The sequence below is a fragment of the Colletes gigas genome, unplaced genomic scaffold (genome assembly GCF_013123115.1).
Source record: "Colletes gigas isolate AHSC1104 unplaced genomic scaffold, ASM1312311v1 Colletes_gigas_Sc00015, whole genome shotgun sequence".
NCBI lineage: Eukaryota > Metazoa > Arthropoda > Insecta > Hymenoptera > Colletidae > Colletes > Colletes gigas.
This window is the reverse complement of record NW_025106644.1, coordinates 4,006,326-4,029,282: the sequence shown is the minus strand read 5'-3', so window position 1 is coordinate 4,029,282 and position 22,957 is coordinate 4,006,326. Positions and strand designations below refer to the sequence as shown.

The following is a 22,957-nucleotide window of genomic DNA, read 5'->3' as shown; positions in this document are numbered from 1 at the left end:
CTTCGCGGAGCTTTCGCGAGCCCCTTGCTTACCCTGTGCAACATTGTACCGAATTATAGAATAATCGAGACAATTTCCAGCGACCGTAACACCACGATATCGCAGAACTGGTTGTCCATTTCGATTACTCGAGAATCGACGTCTCGAATGGCGAACGATACTCGATAGTATCGATAGTCTCGAACGGCGAACGATACTCGATAGTATCGACAGTATCGATTACTCGAGAATCGACGTCTCGAACAGCAAACGATACTCGATAGTATCGATTGTATCGATTACTCGAGAATCGACGTCTCGAACCGCGAACGATACCCGATAGTATCGATAGTATTGAACGACGAACGATATTTGATAGTATCGATAGTATCGAACGACGAACGATACTCGATAGTATCGATAGTATCGAACGACGAACGATATTCGATAGTATCGATAGTACCGATTACTCGAATGGCGAACGATGGTCGATAGTATCGATAGTATCGATTCTCGAGAATCGACATCTCGAACGACGAACGATACTCGAGAATCTCGACAGGCGATATCGACTTTTCCGTTTCGAGGAAACAAAAGGGCCCATCGTTTGTTTCCAATTGAATTATCACTGCATACTCGACTGTTTTAAATATTTCTTTTGGAAGTCTCCGCCGAATCCGCCTCATTTTAGGATTGTATGCACGTACAGGGACGCGGAAAAATATTTTTCCACGGTTCCTTGGAACATCTGCGCCTCGAATTGCGGCTGTCATGCACAGTTTATAATGTCCGCATAGCGTAACGAAACTTTCTCGCAGCTGCCAGGGACGTGATTCATCGTACTTTTAACAAATTCTGCGCCGTCCAAACTTAGGCATCTTCACCGCCGCTCGTTAAAATAAAGATTCGAAAGCTGAGTACCATGATTTGTCCACGATTGTTTCGTCGAAGTTCCATCGACGGTGAAACAATGGTCGACGGTGTCTTCGTTTAAAATTCGATCCCGCAGTTCCCTCGTTAGCCAGGACACCCATTATTGGAGTCAATTGTAGCACAGACACGCATAAAGCGCCTCGGTATGGCGGTTCGTGATTCGAGAGCGTTACGGCGATGCAACTTGTTAGGAACAACGTTAACCAGCGGCCCCGCGTAAACTGTTTCTGTTCCCCAGGATGTACGCCTCGGATCGTGGAATTTATTCTGACGTGGGCTCTGATTGATTCATAACGTGGCACGGGGCCATAAATCAACGTTTACGACCCCAGAATTGGTTAGAAATTTAATTTCTGGACACTAGATGATTTATAAAATCGGAAAAGTTCTTCCCTAATAAAGAAAGTCTGAAAAGTTTTAGAATGCTACGTTAATTAAAAGAAAATTTTTTAGTTAGGTGCATTACATATGTGACTCCATTTTGTTTATTCCTTTTAAACTTTTAGAATCGAGAGAAGAGACACGATTTGTCCTCGTCGCGTGACTCACTTAGCCCACTCGTAAATCCGAAACGAAAGGCCGATATGTCTGCGTAATAGTTGTCGAAGTACTTCGAAAGTTAGGCGCTTTAAGTTCGGTAGACATCTGCTCTGAAAGCTGCTCTCGAACGTCGTTACATTCTTACACGAAATAGTACGCGTTTCAAGAAACAGTTTATATCTTTACTGCAAGTCATTGATCAGATTAAAACGTGGTGAAAGTATTGTCAATCTATTGGCTAGACTCTCCCGAGTAAAACGAGTACAAACACGACACCATTCAAACAATTTTTAATTATACAATATTCGGAATATTTCAAAAATATTTTGAGTATGTTGAAATTAAAAATTGTCCGAATGGTATCGTGTTTGTACTCGTTATACTCGCGAGAATCTCGCCAATACGTTCATAATACTCTCACCACTGACTCTCAGTAAAAATTTAACTCTCCCATTTAAAATTATTGCATCGTTATTCCTATTAGTTTCGTCGTAACTCCAGCTTACTTTTCACCCCAGTATAAAACATAATTTTTTCAGCTTATAAACTCGACCAGCTCGACCATTACGCGAAATTATCGCCACTCGTAACGCTAAATTATTTAAAAGCGTAAGAAGGTCGGTTAAATACAAAATGGCTTTTTTCTCTCGTTGATTACGCGTAATATTAAATTTCCTCGCGGTGGATGGCTCAAGAAAGAAAATCTCGCTTCTTAATAATTCCGCGGTTGCAAAAAGGTGGCGGCGCGTTTTGAAAGTAGGTGAAAATGGCCCCTCGAAGCGTCCCTCTCGTTCCACTTCCGATATTGCTTTCGCCCGTCGATATCGAGAACAAAATTTCCGTCGGAATTAAAACGCTTCGGAAGAAAGTTCCTGATAATCGAATCGCTGGGAAACGTCCTCGATCTTGGAAGCGTCCGAGCGGGTCGATCGGCCCCAGGAACGCGTCGCGCGCGTGCAGCCTCGAATTAAAGGACGCCTCGCGTGCACCGGGCGCGTTACCAATCCGGGTAAACGGGATTTCGAATATGGTAATCGAGGCGTTAATAGATATCAGATTATCGCGGGCGATATCGCCCGGAAACTTTCCACGCATGTGAATGCATTTAACTCGCGATTCCACGCGGATAATTAAGCCGTATCGACGAATCGAAGTTTCGCGATTGGCGAAAATCCACCATTTTGATTATGCATCCTCGAAGTTCCAGGAAGATTCGAACCGTTGATTAGAAAGAATTTAGGACGCGTAATACCCGCGACAGCACTTTGGTCTCGTCCCCACTATATTTCGAATGATCGATGCCCTTGTTTCGGCCACAGGAAACTAGCAGACGCAACAGACTGACAAATTATAACCTAAATTTTTCTGGACTTATTTCCTCGGAATCTTTTGGTAAAAAATTCAATTATAGAAATTATTATTACCGTCTTTATTACGCTAGGTACACAGTGTACACATCGGAGTAATTTCCACGGAGATATCTGCCCGGAGATTGTGAACCTAACCTCGAATGCACGACGCAAACAAACAGGAATAATTAAAGCAAACAGGAGAAAACAGATCGAATAAAAGGGGAAAGTAATTGCCGGGACCGTGTGTTTGATGGCACAGAAGGATCTGTGCTCGTGAAATTTAATTGTTCCTGACTTCGCGCCAAAAAATCTGGCGCGAAATTTAAACGCATTAAGCGTCGTTTCGAAGCTGAAAAGAAACGCGGTAATTAAATCGAGACTTCTAAAGGATGGGGGGTTTAAGGATGTTAAAAATGACCCATTCGTTGTTATTGGACGTACAAAATGGTCGTCGGGGAGACAATTATTCTTCTGGAATTCCGACGGGACCGCGACGGAAGCAGCCGACCTGTGTCGGTTTACGTTCACGCTGCGCGGATTGTTAATTAAGTTAACAGAGGAGGAACATCACCATCTGAAACGCTCAGAACAAACGCGGCTTGATTTGGGAACCAGACCGCCCGCGGGAATAAATGGGCGTAGATGCGGAGGAACCGAGTGCGCGGAAACGTCAGACTCGCGTCAAGTTTCCGACCAATTACGCCATTTTTGTTATTCCTCGTGAGAATTCTCCGCGTTGGAAATCAACGGGCCCCGTAGATCGTTCTTAATGCACTTTCATCGACGTCTGACTCTTTGCAACAACTTAAACTAAACGAAAATACTTTTTTAGTCCATTGTTTTTTATCTCTTATTAAATATTAATTGTTGGTTAGATTAAAATGTGGTGAGAATAGTGTCAGTATATTGGCGAGAGTCTTCCGAGTAAAACGAGTACAAACTCGACACCATTCAGACTAATTTTACTTTTAACTTGCTCGAAATATTTTTAAAAATTCTGAATTTTAGGTAATTAAAAATTGTCCGAATGGTATTGTTGAGAGTCTCCCGAGTAAAACGAGTACAAACACTACAACATTCAGACTAGTTTTACTTTCAACTTCCTCAAAATATTTTCGAAAATTCTGAATTCTGGGTAATTAAAAATTGTCCGAATGGTGTCGTGTTTGTACTCGTTTTACTCGGAGGAATCTCGCCAATACATTCACACTGCTTTCACCACATTTTAACCATAAATATGACTTTCCTCGTAACAACGGTAATATTTATTTTTATACCCTTCGGTAGAAATAACTCCTGTTAAACAATTTTACGAGCTATTTTCGTTCCGAAAGGAGTTAAAATATTTTATTATATCGGTTGCAATAATTTTTATGGAATGGTAGAGGCCGGAGTAAGGGGAGAAATTTATGTTGTTGGTTTAGCTTTTCAAAAGCTTTCGCGATTTATGCTCCTGGACCAATTTTATTTCTCTATGATAAAGGATCGTGAAAGCTATTTTTAAACAAATAATAACTTCTGTTTAAAATAAAATAGTGGAATTTCGATATCGCTAGGTGCAATTAATTTCAGTTTCGCGTCGTTTCCATCGAATTTGCTCAACCGTGGGACGAAGATCCTGTTTCTTTAGCAAGGATTCCCGGAGGATAAGCGAAGGTACGAGACTAAATCCGTTCGGGACCAATTCTCCATCGAGTTTTCGGTACTGCTTGCGTGGCTCTTTTATTTCCCCCGCCACCGGGCGCAAAAATTCGGTCCAATTTGTCCGGGACTTTTGCAGCCTCCGGGCAAATCGCCACGGACGTAATGCATAAATAATGGAAAACGAGCAGCCCGGAAAGGCAACGAAGCAAATTTGTACTCGACGAGTAAATAGCCGTGATTCATGACAGAGATCACGATCAAGAATATCGCGGGTAAACCGTAAACAGTAACGATCATTCGCGAAATATAGTGGCGCTTATTTCGATTAATGCACGACAAATAAAAAAAGAATTCGAATAATTTAGGAACGCTCGTGAAAATTATTTTCGTTCGCCAATCAAACATTGTTCGTTTGCAAGGTTACACAATAAATATTTGGCGCGTAATGCCTCGCGTTCGACGTGACCAAATTTGAAAATTGGTCGATCGAATGCGATTTCACTCGCCTGTCTGACCATCGCTCGATGCCCAACATGTGCTCCATTAGAATTTCGAAAATTCACTCTGCAAATCGGTGCATTATACAAACAAATTTCGCTGTATATTTTCTATTTATTTTTGCGTTTACTTCTATAAAAGTTAAGCAAAGTAAAAAGGATTCTTTGAACGTCTCGATTTTGTAATAATATTTTGAGTACGTGGCAGGTAAATTGCTAAATAATTCGAGGCACGAAAGCGCCACCGTTAGCCCCAGAAATTAATTTCCCTCGCGCCGAAATCAGTACGCGTCTTCGGTCCCTTACGAGGTCGGAATCTAATTTCTCGCTTCGAATCCAGTTTACAAGACCAGCCCGGCAGAAACAGCTTCGAACGCGGGTAATGGGTTAGCCTTTGGACCCCAACAAACGCGTCATCGTCATCGTCGTTTGCAGCGGGGCCGATCGAAATTGTCGATACATCGATCCGGGCGTTCTATCTGGTTACACCAGGAACTATTTGCCCCGGAAGTATACCAAAACGGTAGTAAATTAGCGGCAGATCTGAAATCGCGGTATTGGCTGACACGGCAAACGTGAGCGCACTGTTAATGGATACGTCTGACGAAACTTTGTTGGCGTCCGCCATCGTGAATTTACGATTAGTCCACAGAACTGATTCGAGTGGCTAAAATCGTACGAGAAATGTACAGATTTCCGTGAATTGATACACTATCGTAATACGAAATAGTGAGACGATTTTTTTTATTGTTCTAATCGAGATCTAATAGATTAGAAAAAAAACTATTGTTCTTCAAATATTGCGACAAGTTTCTTATTATTCTAACCCAGATCTAACAGCTTAGAAAATACACTGTTATCCTCCAAATAGTGTGACAATCTTTTTATTATTCTAATCGAGATCTAACAGCTTAGAAAAAATACTATTGTTCATTAAATATAGCGACAAGTTTCTTATTATTCTAACCCAGATCTAACAGCTTAGAAGAAACACTGTTGTTCTCCAAATAGTGTGACAATCTTTTTATTATTCTAATCGAGATCTAACAGCTTAGAAAAAACACTATTGTTCATTAAATATTGCGACAAGTTTCTTATTATTCTAACCCAGATCTAACAGCTTAGAAAATACACTGTTGTTCTCCAAATAGTGTGACAATCTTTTTATTATTCTAATCGAGATTTAATAGCTTAGAAAAACCACTATTATTCATTAAATATTGCGACAAGTTTCTTATTATTCTAAGCCAGATCTAACAGCTTAGAAAAAACACTGTTGTTCTCCAAATAGTGTGACAATTATTTTATTATTCTAATCCAGACTTAACATCTTAGAAGAAAAATTATTCTAACCCAGATTTAACCCAGAACTAACGTCTTAGAAGAAACACTATCGTTCTCCAAATAGTGTGACAAGTTTTGTATTATTCTAATCGAGATTTAACAAGCTTAGAACAAACTCTATCGTTCTCCAAATAGTATGACAATTATTGTATTATTCTAAACCAGACCTAACTTAGAAGAAAAGTTATTCTAATCCAGACCTAACTTAGAAGAAACTCTATCGTTCTCCAAATAGTGTGACAATTTTTTTATTATTCTAATTCACTCCTAACCCAGATTTAACAGCTTAGAAAGCCTAGTCACTCTGCTCGTCATGCATCAGCTTTCCCCCAACGCGTACCCCGTTCTTCGATCGTTTCTTCCGCTCGTTGCAATTTTAAGCGCTTCCTCGAACATCCATTAATACGTCCGACGTTGTTTGAAGGCGTGATGCGCGCGGAAGAATCCCGTAAGAACTTCTAACATTCAATCTTAACAACCTGAGAATCCACGGACGCGAAACTTTCGTAAACTTTCCGCTGATTGCATCGAATTCGATATCAAAATTCCGGGTTACCTCCACTCGACGAAATTATTTTAAAACGTCGAGAAAAAAAAGAAGAGTAATCGAATCACCTAATTTCCAGACATCTCCATTACTCCGAAGAGATCCGGAACCGATATAAACTCACTGAAATTGAGGTACAAACGTTATTAGATTAAATGACAAACTTGATAAAATCAGATGCATGCAAAACGGAGGGATATTCGCTAGCTCGAAATCTTGGCGAATCTGATTAAGTTTCCACGTAGCAGAATCCCATTTCGCGACGGTAAACAAAAATATTCCTCTGGGAAAACAGTTTTCGAACGATTTACACGTTGCTCCAAGTCGATTTCAACGGCAAAGTTTCGCACGATGGAGTTTGAGCAATGTTACGTGCGTTGTATTTGCAAACTGTTCAAACAGGATTCGTTTCGAGCGACTGTGCTCCTGGTACCGCCATTTTCGATTGAAATCCACTGTGTACATTCTTATTCCAAACTCTTTTTCGTCGAATTATCTGATATACTATTCTAAAATATACGATATTTTCTTCTACAAAATCGGAGGATTAAAAATTACGAAGGAAATGTCTCACTTGTGGGTCACTCGGACTCCCTGTGGAGTTCATGTCCAGAAAAACCGGAAATGGAGGTTCCTCGTGGTCCCTGGAGAACTCGAATATTTTTCGAAAATGGCAAACGTCGAAAAACCTTAGATACGAGTCCGTAGCGACGCTAATATTCACTGCAAATGCGTCTGGATCGATCCGCCATTTTGAATCGATTGACATTTACGGTGAAACAATGTGCAAACTTGCGTCGCGTTGCTCGAGCGTGACTTTGTCTCGATAATGGTGCCGTTTCGCTCCTCCTCCCTTGTTTTCGAGAATACAAACGGTTTTGGATAAAACCGGCTCGTTGGATTCGAAAGTCATGTATGTTCTGCCCGTAACGCGACGCTTTCTCGGATCGTTGCTTCCCCCACCCTCGAAAAACAGAAAGCGTGTTTCCATTTTATCCGGTTTATTCCGATCTGCTAGCGTTCGCCAATTCTCACGGCTTTCCTGCACCGAGAGGAGCCGGAATTTCTTCCCTCTTAGGTGCAAATTATAGTATACAGTGTCAAAAACCCCTAACAGAGATTTTTATTTAAAGCTTGGTAGCTTATAATAAAAAAAATTACCTTTTAATTTCTAGGGGAAGGTTTGGTCGAGTCGATAGAGCAAATGACTGTGAATCTTTTGGTCGTGAGTTCGAATCCCTGCCAAGTCACTTTTTTTTTCCCTTTTTTTGGGGTTATTTTTCATGCAAAAATATATTTTATTCAATGTGTATACGTGACATAAAAATTAAGACAGAAATAATTAAATTTTTAATGCAAAAGACAGGAATGAGCACATTATATTTGTATCATATTAAATCTTTTGTTGTAAAGGGTTTTCTTCTCGTTAATAAATGAATAATAATTTCTTTGCGTTTGAAAATAATAGAAGAAGAAAAAAGAACGAATTTTTTTTACCATAAATTTAAATTTAAGTGTTATGCAATTAATTTCTGTGAGTGTGGGGGCCGAGTGAATGGTCGACCTCTCGACAGTGAATCATCGTATTACGATATTTATTTATCGCGACAGCCGTGTATAGGAAGATCGTCCATTCGTGACAACTTGTGCTCGCAAATGAATTTTTCGAACGGTCGGGCTATCGGCGTATTTCATTTTCGCGCGAATATTGGCGCGAAACGCGTAACGAACGACAGATGGAATTTATCCAGGCCCCCGTATAAATATCGTCGAAAATTCCGGCTATCCGCGACTCGTATATCGAACGCTCGATGAATAAAAGTTGATGAGCCCGCGTAAACGTCTGGGGATCCCCGGTTTTCGCGTGTGTATTTTTCTTCATTACTCCCAGCAACATCTACAGCGTTCGTATCAAAGTATCGATCGCGAATTGGAACCATTAATGTCTCTCACAATATTATATTTGCAATTTTAAAAATTCAGGTCCAAAAATTGACACCAAAAAGGGAAGACTTCACAATTTTATTGGGCAACATTTAATATAAACTCTGTTTTTATAATTAGAGAACAATTAAGAGAACATACAGACACTTAAAATTTACTGGAGAATATTAATTCACATTTTCTGAAGACATACTTAATAATTATTTCCCAAAAGAGAAGATTTCAAAGTAGTATTGGGTGAGATTTAATATGAACTCTGTTTTTAATGTTGCTAAGAGGAAATACAGTCACTCAAAATTTACTGTAGAATATTAATTCATATTTTCTAAGGACATACTTAATAATTATTCCTCAGAAGAGAGGATTTCAAAGTAGTATCGGGTGAGATTTAATATAAACTCTGTTTTTAAAGTTGCTTAGAGGAAATACTGTCACTCAAAATTTACTGTAGAATATTAATTCATATTTTCTAAGGACATACTTAATAATTATTCCTCAAAAGAGAGAATATCAAAGTAGTATTGGGTGAGATTTAATATAACCTCTGTTTTTAAAATTTATGAGAGTAAATACAATGACTACAATATTAATTCACATTTTCTGTGTAAGATTATAAAAAAAGAGAGGCCTTCAGAATTGTATTGGCCGAGACTTAATACAAATTCTGTTTTTAGAATTGCTGAGTGGAAATACAGTCACTGTACAATATTAATTCACATTTTCTGTGCAAGATTATCAAAAAAGGTAGCATTTCTAAGTAGTATTGGGTGAGATTTAATATAAACTCTGTTTTTAAAGTTGCTTAGAGGAAATACTGTCACTTAAAGGTTACTGTAGAATATTAATTCATATTTTCTAAAGAAATACCTCATAATTATTTCACAAAAGAGAGGATTTCAAAGTAGTATTGGGTGAGATTTTATATAAACTCTGTTTTTAAAGTTGCTTAGAGGAAAAACTGTCACTCAAAATTTACTGTAGAATATTAATTCATATTTTCTAAGGACATACTTAATAATTATTCCTCAGAAGAGAGGATTTCAAAGTAGTATTGGGTGAGATTTAATATAGCCTCTGTTTTTAAAATTTATGAGAGTAAATACAGTGACTTTACAATATTAATTTACATTTTCTGTGTAAGATTATCAAACAAGAGAGGGCTTCAGAATTGTATTGGCTGAGACTTAATACAAATTCTGTTTTTAGAATTGCTGAGTGGAAATACAGTCACTGTACAATATTAATTCACATTTTCTGTGCAAGATTATCAAAAAAGGTAGCATTTCTAAGTAGTATTGGGTGAGATTTAATATAAACTCTGTTTTTAATGTTGCTTAGAGGAAATACTGTCACTTAAAGGTTACTGTAGAATATTAATTCATATTTTCTAAAGAAATACCTCATAATTATTTCACAAAAGAGAGGATTTCAAAGTAGTATTGGGTGAGATTTTATATAAACTCTGTTCTTAAAGTTGCTTAGAGGAAAAACTGTCACTCAAAATTTACTGTAGAATATTAATTCATATTTTATAAGGACATACTTAATAATTATTCCTCAGAAGAGAGGATTTCAAAGTAGTATCGGGTGAGATTTAATATAAACTCTGTTTTTAAAGTTGCTTAGAGGAAATACTGTCACTCAAAATTTACTGTAGAATATTAATTCATATTTTCTAAGGACATACTTAATAATTATTCCTCAAAAGAGAGGATTTCAAAGTAGTATCGGGTGAGATTTAATATAACCTCTGCTTTTAAAATTGCAGAGAGGAAGTACAGTCACCGTACAATATTAATTCACATTTTCTGTGCAAGATTATCAATAAAGAGAGGGCTTCAGAATTGTATTGGCAGAGACTTAATATAAACTCTGCTTTTAAAGTTGCTGTGAGAAAATAGAGACCCTTAAAATTAACTGTAGAATATTAATTCATATTTTCTAAAGAAATACTTGATAATTATTCCCCAAAAGAGAGGATTTCAAAATTCTAGTGGCTCAGACTTAATGTAAACTCTGTTTTTAAACTTGCTAGGAGAAAATAGAGCCCCCTGAAAATTACTGTAGAACATTAATTCATATTTTGGGTGCAAGTTTATTCAGAAATTTCTGCAATTCACCGGGCGTTGATTTAAATTTCTAATGACCCGTGGTCGAATATCAAAGCGAGATTGCATAACTAAGTCGAGGGGGCGTGCACGCCGCGAGAAATAGTTCGAAATAGGTGTATTGTAACGAGGGGAACTACCGTGCTACGAACGGAAAGCGACTCGATAAGGTATTCGCGAATTTCGTGGGTGGCCCCGTGTGTGTACGTTCAGCTGCGCAAACCGCGCGTTAAAACAACCCGATCGTCTAATCCGCCCTTAAACAGCACCCCTTAGCTTTCGAATCTTTTGTTTATAAAGCTGATTAGCCCCTTTGGACTCTGCTATGCTCTCCTCCACCATTCAATCTTCATTTTTCACGTTATTTTCTCAAATTAACATCCCTTACAATATCGTACTTGACACTAGATCTACCTGAAGTGATCAAAATTTCTAATAAAAATTGGATTTTTCCAAAATCGTGGGTTACTATGAGAGAATTAATAAACATTTATTTCCATTGCATATATTTATTTTTATTGTTTTAATATCTTTGATACAAATGAATAGACTATAATTGTTGATAGTTGTAGGGTTGAGGGGGACAAATTAAAATGTTCCTTGTCCTCGAAAAATCATTTCACATCGAAATATTGTGTGTTCCGTGGATGGTGGACTCATAAATCCTGGGGGTCACAGGTTCGCGGGAAGTCATCGGCGAAATCCTGATGTCACCGATCGAGGATTACCCCGTGCTCGATGGCTTTGATCCACCGCGTGTAAAATCCCTGTACAACGCGCGGGCAAAAGACCAAGTGGATGCAGATGAGAGAGTTCGTGAAAGCAAAATATACTGCTGGGATTTACCTATGTGGTGCTTTGCTGTCTTTCATTATTTTCCATGTCGTTTCGCAAACTGAATCACTCTGAAACCTGGCACCGAAAGGCGAAGCATTCAGAGCGGTAAAATAATTTCTTGATAATCAAGATTATTAATTTGTATATTCTCTTTTAGGTCTGTGTTTATTTTTGAGAAGATTGTGACCAATTATAATTGCGGAGTTCAAGTTGAGCACCACTGGGGGATTGTTATCTGTCTGCTGTTTATTCTCTATTTTATACTCTTTACTTTTTACTATTTTTTAGTCTAAACTGTTTAATTGCAGACAAGATATACAAGCAGAGTTTATACCTTATAGATTTTCGAGGACGAAATTAAAAAATTTCAAATCGTTCTGGAAAAATTATTTTTAGTTGCAGGGGTCAATTACAATCATTGTTTATTAATAGACATACCTTCGTAATCCTAACCATTTTCGAAAAAAAAATTCAAAAAGTGGATAAATTATTTGACAAAATTAAAACATTTCAAATCATTCTAAAAAAATTATTGTTAGTTGCAAGGGTCAATTGTAATCATTTTTGGTCAATAGACATACCCCCGAAATCCTAACCAATTTCGAGAAAAAAATTCCTTACCGAAAATATAATTTCTGGCCAGAAATGTCTGCTCGAATTTTCATGCGAATCTTTAAAACGTCATAACTTCTGAACGGATTGGACGATTTTAATGTTTAAAAATGCAAACAACGCGTATTTTGATGGAGAATATGTAGAAATTCCAAAAATGATCAAAAAGTTGATCCTTGACATTGCAAAATGAGGGAGAGCCCGTAAAAATGGTCCAATTTTCAATCAGCCATAACTTCTACAATAGTGAATATATTTCGATGAAATTTTTTTCTGAAGTAGACCTCATGGGTACCTACAAAAAAGTATTACACAACTTTTCTGTAGAATGTCAAACAAATTTATTAAAAATGAAAAACAAAGTTTTAAGAAAAATCGACAGGGATAGGTCCTAAATTTTTCGACGAGAAAAAAAAAATTTCAAATCGTTCTAAAAAAATTATTTTTGGTTCCGGGGGTTGATTACAATCATTTTTGGTGAACAGACATACCCTCGAAATCCTAACCAATTTCGAGAAAAAAATTCAATAATTGGATAAATTTTTCGACGAAATTAAAACATGTCAATTCGTTCTAAAAAAATTATTTTCGGTTTCAGTGGTCAAGTACAATCACTTTTGGTCAATAGACATACCCCCGAAATCCTACACACTTTCGAGAAAAAAATTCCTTACCGAAAATATAGTTTCTGGCCAGAAATGTCTGCTCGAATTTTCATGCGAATCTTTAAAACGTCATAACTTCTGAACGGATTGGACGATTTTAATGTTTAAAAATGCAAACAACGCGTATTTTGATGGAGAATATGTAGAAATTCCAAAAATGATCAAAAAGTTGATCCTTGACATCGCAAAATGAGGGAGAGCCCGTAAAAATGGTCCAATTTTCAATCAGCCATAACTTCTACAATAGTGAATATATTTCGATGAAATTTTTTTCTGAAGTAGACCTCATGGGTACCTACAAAAAAGTATTACACAACTTTTCTGTAGAATGTCAAACAAATTTATTAAAAATGAAAAACAAAGTTTTAAGAAAAATCGACAGGGATAGGTCCTAAATTTTTCGACGAGAAAAAAAAAATTTCAAATCGTTCTAAAAAAATTATTTTTGGTTCCGGGGGTTGATTACAATCATTTTTGGTGAACAGACATACCCTCGAAATCCTAACCAATTTCGAGAAAAAAATTCAATAATTGGATAAATTTTTCGACGAAATTAAAACATGTCAATTCGTTCTAAAAAAATTATTTTCGGTTTCAGTGGTCAAGTACAATCACTTTTGGTCAATAGACATACCCCCGAAATCCTACACACTTTCGAGAAAAAAATTCCTTACCGAAAATATAGTTTCTGGCCAGAAATGTCTGCTCGAATTTTCATGCGAATCTTTAAAACGTCATAACTTCTGAACGGATTGGACGATTTTAATGTTTAAAAATGCAAACAACGCGTATTTTGATGGAGAATATGTAGAAATTCCAAAAATGATCAAAAAGTTGATCCTTGACATCGCAAAATGAGGGAGAGCCCGTAAAAATGGTCCAATTTTCAATCAGCCATAACTTCTACAATAGTGAATATATTTCGATGAAATTTTTTTCTGAAGTAGACCTCATGGGTACCTACAAAAAAGTATTACACAACTTTTCTGTAGAATGTCAAACAAATTTATTAAAAATGAAAAACAAAGTTTTAAGAAAAATCGACAGGGATAGGTCCTAAATTTTTCGACGAGAAAAAAAAAATTTCAAATCGTTCTAAAAAAATTATTTTTGGTTCCGGGGGTTGATTACAATCATTTTTGGTGAACAGACATACCCTCGAAATCCTAACCAATTTCGAGAAAAAAATTCAATAATTGGATAAATTTTTCGACGAAATTAAAACATGTCAATTCGTTCTAAAAAAATTATTTTCGGTTTCAGTGGTCAAGTACAATCACTTTTGGTCAATAGACATACCCCCGAAATCCTACACACTTTCGAGAAAAAAATTCCTTACCGAAAATATAGTTTCTGGCCAGAAATGTCTGCTCGAATTTTCATGCGAATCTTTAAAACGTCATAACTTCTGAACGGATTGGACGATTTTAATGTTTAAAAATGCAAACAACGCGTATTTTGATGGAGAATATGTAGAAATTCCAAAAATGATCAAAAAGTTGATCCTTGACATCGCAAAATGAGGGAGAGCCCGTAAAAATGGTCCAATTTTCAATCAGCCATAACTTCTACAATAGTGAATATATTTCGATGAAATTTTTTTCTGAAGTAGACCTCATGGGTACCTACAAAAAAGTATTACACAACTTTTCTGTAGAATGTCAAACAAATTTATTAAAAATGAAAAACAAAGTTTTAAGAAAAATCGACAGGGATAGGGTGCCTAAATTTTTCGACGAGAAAAAAAAAATTTCAAATCGTTCTAAAAAAATTATTTTTGGTTCCGGGGGTTGATTACAATCATTTTTGGTGAACAGACATACCCTCGAAATCCTAACCAATTTCGAGAAAAAAATTCAATAATTGGATAAATTTTTCGACGAAATTAAAACATGCCAATTCGTTCTAAAAAAATTATTTTCGGTTTCAGGGGTCAAGTACAATCACTTTTGGTCAATAGACATACCCCCGAAATCCTACACACTTTCGAGAAAAAAATTCCTTACCGAAAATATAGTTTCTGGCCAGAAATGTCTGCACGAATTTTCATGCGAATCTTTAAAACGTCATAACTTCTGAACGGATTGGACGATTTTAATGTTTAAAAATGCAAACAACGCGTATTTTGATGGAGAATATGTAGAAATTCCAAAAATGATCAAAAAGTTGATCCTTGACATCGCAAAATGAGGGAGAGCCCATAAAAATGGTCCAATTTTCAAACAGCCATAACTTCTACAATAGTGAATATATTTCGATGAAATTTTTTTCTGAAGTAGAGCTCATGGGTACCTATGAAAAAGTATTAGACAACTTTTCTATAGGGCGTCAAACTAAATTACTAAAAATCGAAAACGAACTTTTAAGAAAAATCGACAGGGATAGGTGCCTCAATTTCTCGGTAAAAAACAAAAATTTCAAATCGTTCTAAAAAAATTATTTTTGGTTCTAGGGATCAATTACAATCATTTTTGGTGAATAGACATACCCTCTAAATCCTAACCAATTTCGAGAAAAAAATTCGATAAGTGGATCAATTTTTCGACAAAATTAAATCATTTCAAATCGTTCTAAAAAAATTATTCTTAGTTGCAGGGGCCAATTGCAATCATTTTTGGTCAATAGAGATATCCAAAAAATCCTACTCAATTTCGAGAAAAAAAATTCTTTTTATATTTCAATGGAATTAATCATTTGTTGGTCAATTCATTCCGTTAAAAAACAATAAAATTTCTGTAATTTCTGTAATTTTTGTAAAGGTCTACTCGTGTACCTCGTCTGTAGTTTAATCTTACCCTTCTTTCTACGTTTTTCGTTTTGTAGTTTGAGTTGAGCCATCCCCTAGGGAACTATTATCTCCTGTTTAGCTATCCAGTCAGCTACTGTGTTATCCTCTGCTTTCTACTCTTTACTTCTGTCTACTTTTCGACTCTCGACTGTTTGATGCCTTCAACCCTTCGTCTGTGTCTTTTTTAGGTCTCTTTTATATTTCAAAACTGTGGCAATTATAATCGCAAGTTTAAGTTGAGCATCCCTGGACTATTACCTCCTGTTTACCGTCAGCTGTCTACTCTGTTTATCCTCTACTTTCTACTCTTTACTTCTGCCTATACTTTCGACTCTCGACTCTCTACTGTTTAATCTTCACCCTCCTCCTTACCGTTTAGTTTTCCGCTCTCCGGGCCATCTTCAACCGACCCTTTCGAACGACCAACCCCCTGCCGAGTCTAACGAACCAGCCTTCCTCGACCACGTTGCATTCTTAAACCATCACACACGCACACCACCGTTCTTTCTTACGGGCTAAAACTCCCACTTAACTTTTACAGAATTTCCCCAAGGCACACTTCACCCAAAACCTCAAAACCAAACAGCCACTCGACCCCCTTTTTCGCATCGCCTCAAACGCTTTTTTATTCACACCCGATGCAAAGCAAAGAGTCCAAAGGAAGCTAATGGGATTCATCACTATACATAGAAACGAAAGGGTCACTCGATCGCTTGCGAGAGAGTCAAGAGCGTGGCCCTCTGGCGGTGAGCACAAGAAGTAACGCCTCAATCAGAGTCAGGGGTTCGTTACATCCTCACAAATCGTCGTTTATCTAATTCTTTAAATCCCCAGCAGCCACGATCGAACCCTTCCTCGTCCCCCAGGTGATCCAGGAACCACCTAACGAGCATCTATTGTTCCCAGGAATCGACACCATGAACTCCAGCGGCGAGTCAGGCGGCACAATGACCGAGGACTACGAGGTAACAGGTTGCGGTCCACCAGAGGAGGAGACTGGCTCGAACTTGCCGGTCTGGGAAGCTGCAGCCGCCTCCCTGACCCTGGGTTTCCTCGTTCTGGCGACGGTGTTGGGAAACGCGTTGGTGATCCTGAGCGTGTTCACCTACAGACCGCTGAGGATCGTTCAGAACTTCTTCATCGTCTCCCTGGCGGTGGCTGACCTCGCTGTGGCGATCCTGGTGATGCCTTTCAACGTGGCGTACCTCCTCCTGGGCAAGTGGATCTTCGGGATACACCTGTGCAAGCTGTGGCTGACCTGCGACGTGCTCTGCTGCACCGCCAGCATTCTGAATCTCTGCGCCATAGCTCTGGATCGCTACTGGGCCATCACCGATCCCATCAATTACGCGCAGAAACGCACACTGAAGAGAGTGTTGGCGACGATAGCGGGCGTCTGGATCCTCTCGGGTGCCATCAGCTCGCCCCCGTTGGCTGGTTGGAACGACTGGCCCGAGGAACTGGAGCCTGGTACACCCTGCCAGCTGACCAGAAGGCAGGGCTACGTGATCTACTCGTCCCTCGGTTCGTTCTTCATACCCCTGTTGCTGATGAGCCTAGTTTACCTGGAGATTTTTCTCGCGACGAGGAGGAGGCTCCGCGAGAGGGCCAGGCAGAGCAGACTGGGGGCCGTGCAGTCCACCAGGCATCGGGAGGCCGACGACGCGGAGGAGTCAGTCAGCTCCGAGACGAACCATAACGAGAGATCGACGCCACGCGTCCACGCGAAGCCATCGCTGATAGACGACGAGCCCACGGAGGTGACCATCGGTGGGAACGCCACCACCTCCTCCAGGAGGCTGGCCAGCGGACAGGCGCCCGCCACTACGACCACCGTGTATCAGTTCATCGAAGAACGCCAGAGAATATCTCTGTCGAAGGAGAGACGGGCCGCGAGGACGCTGGGCGTTATCATGGGCGTCTTCGTCGTCTGTTGGCTACCGTTCTTCCTCATGTACGTCATCGTGCCATTCTGCCCGGCCTGCTGTCCCTCCGATCGAATGGTCTACTTCATCACGTGGCTCGGTTACGTGAACAGCGCCCTGAACCCGCTCATCTACACGATCTTCAACCTCGACTACAGGAGGGCCTTCAGAAGGCTGCTGCGCATCCGCTGAAACACGACCGGTGGCCGTTTTGTTTAGAAACGACGATGAAACACGGCTACCGGGTCACCAAGATCGCTAATTTTCTCTGCTTTGCAACGACGAGCCGCTCCGGGTCGAGAGAACGGACGGTTTGGCCCACAACGCGGTGGAACCATCGAAATCAACGAAACAATGGTCGAAATTGTCTTGGCGTCTGACAGATGCATAGAAACTTAGAATGTTAACTGGAAACAGCATTAGCTTGGTATCTTAAAACTGTAACTGAAACTGGTGGCCATTTTGTTTGTTCGTGAGACTCTCTACAATCTCTCTTTAACTCTAGAATTAACATCATATTTATTTGTTTTGCAAGGAAATTAATGGATACGTGGAGAAATGTACACTGCAAATAAGTGTTTGGTTAGAAATTGTTGACAAAAATGAAGCAGGAGTTTAAAACTGGTCTTCCTAAGTTAACTTTAATTCTTTGCATGAGGTCGCCACTGTAAAGGGCGCCAAATTCAAATCACACCCGCCGGATTTAGCATTTTTTTATTAGAAATTGCCACGAGGTGAATTTGATTGCCTTTGGCGTTGAAAATATGTTTCGTGTATCTGTCAGGCGCATCTCTTTCGGTGGGTTGGTGTATTTTTCTCGATGGAATTCGAGCTGCCGATCGCGCGGATGTTGGATGAATTTAAATGGTGCTGAGTTCTCGCCGCGATAACGAGAAAACTAGGTACGAATTCGCGACTTGTTAAAGATATACGCCCGTTTCGGTCGACGGACACGGCAACGGGATGCTTCCCTCTGTAGAGTAGACGGACGCGTTATTAAATTACCAACCCCCTTCCACCCCCTCGATCCCGACCTGTATAAATAAAACGCAATTCTGTCTGTACGTGTCGAGGGCGACGAAACACGGTGGGTTTTTATAGGATTTAAAATCTAAGCTGCTGAGACCCGTTGCAAACTACATTTTCAAACTTGTTCCGTACAAATTTTTTATAGAATAGATAGTAACGTATCGATAAACACTGACACGAAGCGCTTAAGTAATTTTTACATTCGAATTGTCGAGGTTAAATAGCAGTAAACGTAAGCTTCTGTATCGTTGACTTACAAGGGGACCTTACATATGCAAGTTACATACTTAGTATCAAAAAACCCTAATAGGGTTCTTCAAAATGGGGCTTCCTTTTAATTTTTATTTAAAGTTTGATATGTACGTAATAAAGGAATTATTTATATTTATTTTAGAGACTTTTTTTGGGGTAAGTTGGTAGAGAGATTGACTACGAATCTTTTGGTAGTGAGTTCGAATCCCTGCAAAGTTACTTTTTTTTTTTTATTTCGAAATGCAAAAATATTTTTTATTTATTCTGTACATTATTCATTCGAGTTAAAAATTGAAGGATTTTTTGTTTTAATATTCATGTCATACACACATAGTGAATAAAATATATTTTTGCATTTGAAAATGACAAGAAAAAAAAAGTAACTTGGCGGGGATTCGAACCTACGACCAAAAGATTCGTAGTCAATCTCTCTACTAACTTACCCAAAAAATAAACTCTAAAATAAATATAAATAATTCCTTTATTACGTACATATCGAAATTTAAATAAAAATATCTAGAAAACGAAGGAAATTGTGGAGAACTCTATTAGGGTATTTTGATATTGTATACTATAACTTGCAGCTATTATCGTTTCAAAAGCAATGTCCAGGACTGTTCTTAGGTCCGTACGGTGTCCGTCGACCGCGAACGGTTGATCGTTTCATTAAAGTTGTTCCATTAATCCTGCGAAGTGACCCGAGGAAACAAGCAGATAGGTCCAACCTCTAGGAAATGAAGGCCGTATCGTTCTGTTTTCTCGGCTAATCTTGCGTCGGTTTCCACCCGCGACAGCGCGTTGTTTCGTTTCGATCAAGGTGGTTCGATCAAACGTCATCGGGGGAAACGAGAGTACAGAGATTCGTGCATGGAATCGAGTCGATCGTTCCATTTTCCAATGCTCCTCGTAAAATGATAATCGATTGGAAATACGCTATCGAATTTATAGCTTCCCCTCTATTGGCCGTCGGTGTTTCATTATTTCCGGGAGGGGGCGGTAAAATAGATACGTTTGAAAGTTGTTCGAAGGCTGGTCCATGGAACGATCGAGCTATGTTTCCGCGTAGGAAAAAAACACACGTCTCGATACAAGCAGAGCAATTGACGTTTACGGATAGGAATTTTCTACGAAATCGACCAAGACACCAAAGTTAAGACGTTTAGAAGTTAGACTTACGTATCCTAGATATGTGCACGTATTGTATCGTACCTTAGTTCGTGCCATAGGTGGATACACACTTTCGACATTCTCTCTCGTCTTTTAATGGCAGAAAATGAGCGAGGATTTATTCGCGGAACAATGGGAATGGTTACCCTCCTCCCGATACCCGATGATCGTTCTCTCGAGCAGCCCTTCTGAAAGAACGTTTTATTTGAAGTCGACTACTTGCCTCCGCGACGTTCAACCTTCGTTCCTTCAAAGAATCATCTGGTTAAAGTGCCGCTGAAACGTCCCCATCCACGGTCACAGCCAATTGCGAATCTTACTACCCCCCCAAACGAGTCGAAGGTTTCTCCTCGAAATGAATTCGAGCGTGTACTATTTCATTTTGTGTAAATTTATTCGTGCAAGGAATGGCAGAAGCAATAGATTTGTGTGGAACGGGGGGAAAAATTGTAATGGGGGGGTCTGGAGGCCAAAATAAGACGAAAACCAAGAATAGTAATTTGTCGATTGAGCCTTCGTTAAGAAGTTATTAACAGTTGCACCTGTAGATAGGTGACTTGCGTAGAGGCGCAACTGTTAATAACTTTTTAACGAGCCAAAAGGTGAGAAATTTTATTCTTTATTTTCGTCTTATTTTGGCCTCTAGAATCCACCATTAAAATTTTTCCCAAGGTCGAGGCTTCGTTAAAAAGTTATTAACAGTTGTGGCTCTAGATAGGTAACTTGCGTAGAGGCGCAACTGTTAATAACTTTTCAACGGAGCCTCGACCTTGGGAAAAATTTTAATGGGGGATTCTAGAGGCCAAAATAAGACGAAAATCAAGAATACAATTTCTCACCTCTTGGCTCGTTAAGAAGTTATTAACAGTTGCGCCTGTAGATAGGTGACTTGCGTAGAGGTGCAACTGTTAATATCTTTTTAACGGAGCCTCGACCTTCGGAAAAATTTTGATGGGGGATTCTAGAGGCCAAAATAAGACGAAAATCAAGAATACAATTTCTCACCTTTTGGCTCGTTAAAAAGTTATTAACAGTTGCACCTCTACGCAAGTTGACTATCTAGAGGTACAACTGTTAATATCTTTTTAACGGAGCCTTGACCTTTGGAAAAATTTTGATGAGGGATTCTAGAGGCCAAAAGAAGACGAAAATCAAGAATACAATTTCTCACCTTTTGGCTCCTTAAAAAGTTATTAACAGTTGCGCCTGTAGATAGGTGACTTGCGTAGAGGTGCAATTGTTAATAACTTTTTAACGGAGCCTCGACCTTTGGAAAAATTTTGATGGGGGATTCTAGAGGCCAAAATAAGACGAAAATCAAGAATACAATTTCTCACCTCTTGGCTCCTTAAAAAGTTATTAACAGTTACGCCTCTACGCAGGTTGACTATCTAGAGGCACAACTGCTAATAACTTTTTAACGGAGCCTCGACCTTTGGAAAAATTTTGATGGGAGATTCTAGAGGCCAAAATAAGACGAAAGTCAAGAATACAATTTCTCACCTTTTGGCTCCTTAAAAAGTTATTAACAGTTGCGCAATCTACGCAGGTAGCTTACCTACAGGCGCAACTGTTAATAACTTTAAAACGAAGCCTCAATCGACAAATTACTATTCTTGGTTTTCGACTTGTTTTGGCCCCCGGAATCTCCCATCAAATTTTTAAATCTTAAGAATGATAATTGCCACTGATCTCGAGTAGTCGATTTCAAAGACGCGGAGGAAAGGTGGACGTTTTTGTTGGAGGAGGAGGCGTGACGTTCCCTTTTTCTTAGCAACGATGACGAGCGAGGTCTCGCGTATCTTAAACCCGCGGTAGACGTATCTACCCAATTCATTATCAATCGCAAGTATTATGGTTGTGAATACTAATAACAAAAGAAATCCAAAGCGCTAAAGAAAACACCTGTAAAAAAAAAAAAATTGTCGTTCGCCGCTGACGAGGACGTTGACGCATACACACACACACACACACAGAAACGGTGACTCGCACGTGTCTGTACAAAATTCTATTCAAGACGCCTCCAGTCTTCTTTCCATTGACACGTTGTAGCTCACACGGAACGGGGAATACCAAGTTCGCCTCCTCGCGCTTCGAGGTTCGACGCATCGATGTTAACGCTTTCCCAGCGATTTTTAGCGCGGTGACCCAAAACTGCCAACAGGAGAGCAATTTACATCTACAGCCGCGAGCCCACGGTTTTAAAACGAAAATCAAAATGTTTGCTATCGCTCGTGGCCATTTGTCGTTTCGAAAGCGTGCGGGGAAAAGCTTTTAAAATCCATCAAACTACCGGGAACGATCGGCAAGTATTTCACAATTTATAAACATTACGCTGTACCGACGATAAACTATGGATTCGCGAATGTAAATACGTCTGGGAAACGCGTCTTTTCAATTCGAGCTCGAAATATTTTACGCGGAATACCGCATCGAGACTCGTTCGTTAATCGATGCACGGCGTCGAGGCGGTCTGGAGCCGGGTTAAAGCGAAACCGTTGCCGATTTAAACGAGGGAACAGGTGATACGTTTGCCGTCCCCTCGAGTGCCGCGCGCCAAATCGAAGAGTGGTAACCAAAAAAAAAAAAAAAGAAGGAAAACGAGAGGGGCATTAACGGGAGGCGTGTTTGCGATGGCTGGTATTAAAAGAAAACTCGACCTCGTCACCAGGGCACTCTATAATAAGGTTGTGATAAGGTTGTGAGAACACGTTCGTAGCCGTGCTACGGACAACACAAGATTTTTAATTATTAGGATAGACAAATGAGCATCACTTTATTCGTGACACTGTCC

General features: G+C 39.2%; 1 protein-coding gene across 1 annotated transcript in view; it reads left to right on the top strand.

Annotated features, from left to right (window-relative positions):
- Positions 1–17,969, top strand: part of LOC122400059 (putative tyramine receptor 2) — a 47,549-nt gene extending 29,580 nt beyond the window's left edge. The window contains exon 3 of the mRNA XM_043401266.1: positions 16,697–17,969. Coding sequence (XP_043257201.1) covers positions 16,708–17,907 — 1,200 coding nt within the window. The 5' untranslated portion in view covers positions 16,697–16,707 and the 3' untranslated portion in view covers positions 17,908–17,969. The remainder of the gene's footprint in view (positions 1–16,696) is intronic.
- Positions 17,970–22,957: the final 4,988 nt, after the last annotated feature.